General features: G+C 43.3%; 1 protein-coding gene across 1 annotated transcript; it reads right to left on the bottom strand.

Moving 5' to 3' along the window:
* Positions 1–371: 371 nt before the first annotated feature.
* On the bottom strand, positions 372–5,574 carry LOC109880609 (heat shock factor-binding protein 1-like). The gene is made up of 4 exons (XM_031816046.1): positions 5,398–5,574; positions 4,809–4,875; positions 4,113–4,237; positions 372–1,054 (listed from the first exon to the last, which is right to left on the bottom strand). Exons 1-3 carry the CDS (start codon positions 5,443–5,445, stop codon positions 4,116–4,118), a joined length of 237 nt encoding a protein of 78 aa, XP_031671906.1. The 5' UTR covers positions 5,446–5,574; the 3' UTR covers positions 372–1,054; positions 4,113–4,115.
* Between the last annotated feature and the right edge of the window lie 2,497 nt (positions 5,575–8,071).

Below are 8,071 nucleotides of genomic sequence, written 5' to 3'. Positions count from 1 at the left end.
CATGGTATTCGGAGTAATGACACAATTGTAACATGTACCAGTTTGCAATGTGTCATACACTGACTTTCCAATTGAAAATCTTAGAATAAATTGCAGTAGCATACAAGTTGGGCATTTCCATTTCACGCTTCCCTCTGTTGCATTTTTAAAACCCAACTCCTTTAGTATGGTGGATGTGGGTGTTCACTGCTTTTTAAACTGGGCATTATATCCTTCCCAAGGGGGCATTTATTCAGAGATATTGACAGCTTCTTTGAAAATAGGAAAATATACAGCGCCTTGCAAAAAATATATATATATATAATTTGTTCACAATTCATGTCCTCGAGGCACTGCCCTTTTCAACCTGTATGAGAGAAGAGGAACAAAAGTGTATGCAAGCCCTGGTTTATTGTGAAAAAGACTGAAAGTAAAGAAATCTTAACACACAACATGTTTTTAGAACATTCGAATAACAGTAAATGTTTTGTGTTGAAATATTGTTCAAAATGTTCAATTGGCTAGTTGACATAATCAGTTACTGGCCCAGCGAGTCACCTGAGTGAGCCCGAGTCACCTGAGTGAGCCCGAGTCACCTGAGTGAGCCCGAGTCACCCGAGTGAGCCCGAGTCACCCGAGTGAGCCCGAGTCACCCGAGTGAGCCCGAGTCACCCGAGTGAGCCCGAGTCACCCGAGTGAGCCCGAGTCACCCGAGTGAGCCCGAGTCACCCGAGGGAGCCCGAGTCACCCGAGGGAGCCCGAGTCACCCGAGGGAGCCCGAGTCACCCGAGGGAGCCCGAGTCACCCGAGGGAGCCCGAGTCACCTGAGTGAGCCCGAGTCACCTGAGTGAGCCATTATTCAGGATAGTGTCTCAAGTTAAGTTAAATATCAATTCAAAAAAATAAAAATAAAAAAAGTCAAGAGTGAACATTATTACAAGAGTTAATATAAAACATGTTACATACACAGTAAATTCAAATACTAATAATTAAAACACAAAAAACTTAAATATACAATACTCCTGAAAAATGGTCTGTTTCCCATTTAGTCTCCACCATCCTGTTACATGGAAACCTGAGGGTGGGAAAGAGAAGAGGCCATGTTAAATAAACCGAAGATCTTTCAAATCACACAACAAAAAAAAAGTAGTTACTAGAGCCTGACCGATACAGTGCCATCAGAAAATGTTCAACATTTGGTTGTGTTACAGCCTGAATTCAAAATGGATTACCGTACCCCTCCCCCTCTCCTCATCGACACACAATACCCCATGGTGACAAAGTGAAAACATGTTTAGAAGTTTTTGATCATTTATTTAACATGAAATACAGAAATCTAATTTACATACATATTAACAGCTGAGTCAATACTTTGTGGAAGCACGTTTGGAGGCAAATACAGCCTTGAGCCGTGCTGGGTGTGTCTGTATCAGCTTAGAGTCGTGTTGGGTGTGTCTGTATCAGCTTAGAGTCGTGTTGGGTGTGTCTGTATCAGCTTAGAGTCGTGTTGGGTGTGTCTGTATCAGCTTAGAGCCGTGCTGGGTGTGTCTATCAGCTTAGAGTCGTGCTGGGTGTGTCTGTATCAGCTTAGAGCCGTGCTGGGTGTGTCTATCAGCTTAGAGCCGTGCTGGGTGTGTCTGTATCAGCTTAGAGCCGTGCTGGGTGTGTCTGTATCAGCTTTGAGTCGTGCCTGTATCAGATTTGAGTCGTGCTGGGTGTGTCTGTATCAGCTTTGAGCCGTGCTGGGTGTGTCTGTATCAGCTTTGAGTCGTGCCTGTATCAGATTTGAGCCGTGCTGGGTGTGTCTGTATCAGCTTAGAGCCGTGCTGGGTGTGTCTGTATCAGCTTTGAGTCGTGCCTGTATCAGATTTGAGTCGTGCTGGGTGTGTCTGTATCAGCTTTGAGCCGTGCCTGTATCAGCTTTGAGTCGTGCCTGTATCAGATTTGAGTCGTGCTGGGTGTGTCTGTATCAGCTTTGAGTCGTGCCTGTATCAGCTTTGAGTCGTGCTGGGTGTATCTATATCAGCTTTGAGTCGTGCTGGGTGTGTCTGTATCAGCTTAGAGCCGTGCTGGGTGTGTCTGTATCAGCTTAGAGTCGTGTTGGGTGTGTCTATCAGCTTAGAGTCGTGTTGGGTGTGCCTGTATCAGCTTTGAGTCGTCTTGGGTATGTCTGTATCAGCTTTGAGTCGTCTTGGGTATGTCTGTATCAGCTTTGAGTCGTCTTGGGTATGTCTGTATCAGCTTTGAGTCGTCTTGGGTATGTCTGTATCAGCTTTGCACATCTGGATTTTGGGCATTTTCTCAAAATTTTCCTTGCAGATTTTCTCAAGCTTTCTTAAGTTAGATGGGGAGTGGCGGTGAACAGCAATCTTCAAGTTTTTCCACAGATTTTAAATGGGACTCAAGTCTACGCCACTCAAGGACTTTCACATTCTTGTTCTGAAGCCATTCAAGCGTTGCTTTGGCTTTATGCTTGGGGTCCTTGTCCCGTTGAAACGTAACTCTTTGCTCCCAGTCTAAAGGTTGTTTGCACTCTGAAACAGGTTCTTATCACAGATTTTCTTGTATTTGGCTCCATTCTTTGTTCCCTCTCTTCTTACCAGTCTCTGCTACTGAAAAGCATCCCCATAGCATGACGCTGCCACCACCATGCTTCACAATAGGGAATGTGTTTAGACAGGTGATGCGCTGTGCCTGTTTTATTGCAGACACTGATTTACATTCACGCCAAAGAGTTATATATTTTGTCTCATCAGACCACAGGATATTTTGCCTTATGCTCTCGGTCTTTTACATGCCTTTTTGCAAACACCAGGTCATGTACCTTTTTCCTCAGGAGTGGCTTCCATCTGACCACTCTCCCATATAAAGCCCAGATTGGTGAAGTGCTGTAAAGACTGTTGTCCTTCTGACAGGTTCTCCCATCTCAGCCAAGAACCTCTGTAGATCTGTTAAGAGTGGTCATTGGGTTCTTGCCCAATTGCTCAGTTAGGTCAGACAGCCAGCTCTAAGCAGTCTGGGTAGTTCCATATTTTTTCAATTTCCTATGATGGAGACCACTGGGCTCATGGAAACTTCTTCAACACTCTAAACATTTTTTTATACCCTTCCCCCAGATAGAATTGTGATTAAGCCTACAGTATATCTCAGAGCACTACAGACAGTTCCTTGGACTTCATGCTATAGTTTCTGCTCTGTCAACAGTGGGACTTTATGTACACACACAGCTGTGTTTCTTTCTCAATCATGTCCACATGTAGACTTCAAATCGAGTTGTAGTGACAAACCCAAGGATGATCAAAGGACATTGGATGCAATTTGTAGCGTCATAGCAAAGAGGTGTGAATACTTATGTAAATTAGATATATTTTTCCATATTTCATTTTTTCAATATATTTTCAACAAAAATAAACATGTTTTCACTTTGTTATTATAGGGTATTGTGTGTAGATAAATGGATTAGAAAAAAATACATTAAACCCATTTTAAATTCAGACTGGAACACAAAATGTGTAATAAGTCAAGGGGTACCAGTACTATCACCGATATTGTCCTTTTTAACCGCTAAATCAGTACGGGTGGATGTTCACTGATAGCCGATATTGTCCTTTTTAACCTCTAAATCAGTACGGGTGGATGTTCACTGATAACCGATATTGTCCTTTTTAACCGCTAAATCAGTACGGGTGGATATTCACTGATAGCCGATATTGAATAAATAGAATGAAACGAGGGAATCTCAATCTCATGCTGATCGGAACACCTGCAGCCATTTTGCATGACATTATTATCGTCACAAAGTATGAAATCAACATGTGAAGCCTAGTTATTGGACAATTGCTCTTTTGGATCGAAATGTCTGAGAATTTAGAGTAGAAAGATGACACGTTTTCACTTCCCACTCAAAAAAAAAACTATATATCGGCATCGGGAACTTTTGACCCCCCCCCCCAAAAAAAACATATGGATCTGGTTCTAGTAGTTACAATCTGAAAACATACACATTGTTGTTGACTAATATTGGACAGTTTAATTGGAAAACCCTTCGAACACACACACCACACACACAGAGAGAGATCTATAGGAGATGACAAAAACAAGCAAGAACGCTCAGTGGACTCCATGTTGATTACCTTTTAAGCAGAGCCCTGTTCCTCCTTGACCTTGTTCTCCGCCTCCATCTCCTCCACGCCAGCCTGGGTCATCAGGTCACCAATGTTCTTCTCCAGGTCATCGATGCGGCCACTCATCTCATCGAGTACTCTTGTCAAGGAAGTGGGAACAACATTCAGGTGCCATGCCTACTATACAAAACGTCCCAAACTCCCAAAAGTTCCATAGAACTCCCTAAAGTTCCATAGAACTCCCAAAAGTTCCATAGAACTCCCAAAAGTTCCATAGAACTCCCAAAAGTTCCATAGAACTCCCAAAAGTTCCATAGAACTATGTAGCACCAATCCCTTTGGCCCAATCTGTCTGCTTGTTACAGCGGTCCATCAGTAATACAACGCCGATATTAATGTTCTGTATTTGGAAATGTTAGCAAAAAGTTGTACATTTCACTGTTAGTCTACAACTGTTGTTTATTAAAAAGCATGTGACAAATACAAGTGATTGATTTACACAATTTGCTTCAAACCCGGCTGACAAAACCTCCAGGATTGAGTGCATTACATGTATCTGAATGATCAAGTCATTGATATCATTAGACTACACTATGAGCAATCCAATTCAATTGTAACATAAAACGGTGTCATTCTAAAAGTCTGTCTTTGATAGCATTGAAATTGTGAAAAAAAATAGCATTGAAATTGTAAAAGGCAGGATATTTCTTCCAATGATCTGGTCTGACATGGTCTGGAATTTATCCTGCATCTGCTGCAGCAATGTCTGGACCTGTAAGAGAGGAGGACAGAACATGTAATCACTGTTTGTTGCAATGTGTGGGTGGACAGGTTTATATCCTGTAGCATAGCAGAATCGTATTGCATGCATGCATACTATTGAACTTTGTGGGCGTTGAAGCTGCCTCTGATGCCTACACCGCTGATACCATGGAAACCATGGGGATTTGCAGTTTTGTCGTCAAAAAACAACAAAAGTCAAGCTTTACAAGCCGGGAACACAATTACATTTAGCCATCTATCACCCATCTATCAGTTACATTTCAATAATAATAGCTGTAGCTAGCTAGCTAAACAGGACTAAAACAAAAAGGTAATGTAGCTAAACAGAAATTGACTGCAACTATTTCATTGGGATAAAAAAAAAAGTTAATGTTGCTACAAAAACGATTGGGGGAGAAAAAAAACAGTAACTTTAGCCAGTTAGCCAGCCTGCTAGCTAACGCTAGCTAGTTCTCATGTTTTGAAATGGGATAGGATATGGCAAGGATTTGGGACTAATAATAAGACTCACCACCCCAGTCAGGTCCTGTACAGATTTCGGATCCTGGATCTCTGACATTACACTAAATTCGTGGCGCTGCTGTACTTATAAACCACTGGTTCGTCCGAGACGTCTTCTTCCTTCTCTGCAGTCGAAGCGAAACAACCTTGAATGATTGAGGGAATTATTTTACACTGGCCTGGGTTGAACCGGGCAATGGCCGTTTACCTCATCGGGCAAAAACGGAGAGTGAGGAGCGCCCTTCTCAAATGGAACAGTAATCTGCACCGCTTGGTCATGTTGTCAACAAGGCAGCATGGCATCGTCTAGAAACAAACAACATATATTTTCCAATAAAATACATTTTCTAAGTTAGTTTTAATTGGGATGGCAGATAAAGCGTTTTTCTTTAAATCAAAAGCAATCACATGGGAAAATACATACTCTAACTAATTACTACACGTGCTTGATTACCAAACTTTTGTCTTGAGCCGATTTCGAAATCTGACGGTCAGAGCATGGCACCTGGCTCATGCCCATAAAGCAGCCCGGTTCCAAATGCAATCAACTTTGAGCCGGTGTATAACACGGGCGCCAGAGCGAGATTAATCGAATCCCTTACTGACGAGCTACAGACCCCCCCCCCCCCCCCCCCCAACGAGTAAACAGTGAAGCATGCGCATGATAAATCTCGCGAGTTTACCAAAACGGGAACGAGCAAAAGGTATTGGATTAGAAGCGTTTATAATATAATGTGAACAACATTAGTGAGTATTTGGAAGAAATAGAGAAGAACCTGGAACATGATGCATGGCGGACAAGCATTTAGTAGGAAATATATATTTCAAAGGAAATTGCATCCTTCTCGATTTGATTTATGAAACGCACATTATTTTAATCGCCATTCATTTTCTGCCGGTTGAATTCACTCAACTCTTGACTTTTTCTTCTCCTGGCTTTGATTTAACAAAAGCCTCCCCTGTCATATAGGTAGGTTGGCTACAGTCCGTTTTTATTTCTCACCTCGTGTTGATTTTGTAATTCATGCCAGAATACGGGCTCAGCAGAAGTTTCAGTTTTGAAATAGGTTACAGTTTACTGTCTGATTGATTTGCAGTTAAAAAAGTAAATAAAGAAAACTACAACAACATCTTACAGATTCTGTTTAGGGCCTCTACCTATATGCACTATTGAACTAACGGAACTAAAGTATGACGTTATGTTCGGTGCATTGGATCAGAGCCTACTGGTGGAAAGCTGTGCTGTGGTGTCCTATTCGTGTGAGAGACATGGACAACAGACTGGGTCTGGGTGATTGAAGAGGAGGGAGATGTGGGGACCCTGTGGCACTCTTTGGACTGGCTGACGTCCTGTGTGATGGTGGTTGGAGGGGCTCTGCCCTACGCCTCACAGTACCAGCAGATCCTTCGGACCAAGAACACAGACGGCTTCTCTACACGCGTCTGCCTGGTTCTGCTGGTCGCTAACATCCTCCGCATCCTCTTCTGGCGAGTGGGTTTGGGGGTAAGGTTTACCTGGAGGTAATGCAGTGTCAGGTTTTCCGCTAATGTGTGTGTATGTGTGTGTGTGCGTCTGTTTGTTTGTTTGTGTGTGTGTGTGTATGTGTGTGTGTCGTCTGCCTGTTTGTGTGTATGTGTGTGTGTGTGTGTGTGTCTGCCTGTTTGTGTGTGTGTGTGTGTGTGTGTGGTGTGTGTGTGTGTGTGTGTGTGTGTTGTCTGTATGTGTGTGCCTCTGCCTGTTTTGGTGTGTGTATGTATGTGTGTGCGTCTGCCTGTTTGTGTGTGTGTGTCTGTATGTGTGTGTTGGTCTGCCTGTGTGTGTGTATATGCATGTGTGTGTGTGTGTATATGCATGTGTGTGTGTGTGTGTATGCGTGTGTGTGTGTGTGTGTATGAGTGTGTGTGTGTGTGTGTGTGCTTGTGTGTGTGTAATGCGTGTGTGTGTGTATATGCGTGTGTGTGTGTATATGCATGTGTGTGATAGCATGTGTGTGTATATGTGTGTGTGTGGTGTATATGCATGTGGTGTATATTGTATGTGTGCGTCTGCCTGTGTGTGTGTGTGTCTGTTTGTGTGTGTGTGTGTGTGTGTGTGTGTGCGTCTGCCTGTGTGTGTGTGTGTGTGTGTGTCTGCCTGTGTGTGTGTGTGTGTGTGTGTGTGTGTGTGTGTGTGTGGGTGTGTGTGTGTGCGCATCTGCCTGTGTGTGTGTGTGGTGTGTGTGTGTATGTGTGTGGTGTGTTTTCACACCTGCAGGTTTGGGAAGCAGTTTGAGGTGACTCTGCTCCTGCAGAGTGTGGTGATGATTCTCACCATGCTGGTGATGCTCAACCTCTGCTGCTCTGTGCAGAACACCAACCGTATCAGCACCAAACAGCACACATCACAGGTAACAGCAACCATATAGCACCCGTAGAATAACTATCTAACAGCCATCTGACTTCGGCTCCAGGCGTTTGGTTACGTTGAAAGCTTGTAGCAAAGGCTAACTACATCCTTTTAAAAACCATAAGGCAGCCATCTATCCACCATTTAATAATAACCATCCAGCCACCTCTGCAGCTGTTCTATTGGTTTACCACTAGAGGGAGATATTGGGGAGGAAAGAGGAAACAAAAACCTTCCATTATTTACCTTCTGTCTGTATCTCTCTCTCTCTGTCTGTATCTCTCTCTCTCTGTCTGTC

Source organism: Oncorhynchus kisutch, unplaced genomic scaffold, assembly GCF_002021735.2.
Source record: "Oncorhynchus kisutch isolate 150728-3 unplaced genomic scaffold, Okis_V2 scaffold735, whole genome shotgun sequence".
Taxonomy (NCBI): domain Eukaryota; kingdom Metazoa; phylum Chordata; class Actinopteri; order Salmoniformes; family Salmonidae; genus Oncorhynchus; species Oncorhynchus kisutch.
This window is presented reverse-complemented; position numbering and strand designations above follow the sequence as displayed.

Coding starts and splice junctions, on each gene's coding strand:
- LOC109880609 (XM_031816046.1), bottom strand. CDS start 5,445: ATGTCAGAGATCCAGGATCCGAAATCTGTACAGGACCTGACTGGGGTG. Junction 4,876..5,397: donor TACAGGACCTGACTGGGGTG/GTGAGTCTTATT, acceptor CCTCTCTTACAG/GTCCAGACATTGCTGCAGCA. Junction 4,238..4,808: donor AGACCAGATCATTGGAAGAA/ATATCCTGCCTT, acceptor TGACAAGAGTAC/TCGATGAGATGAGTGGCCGC.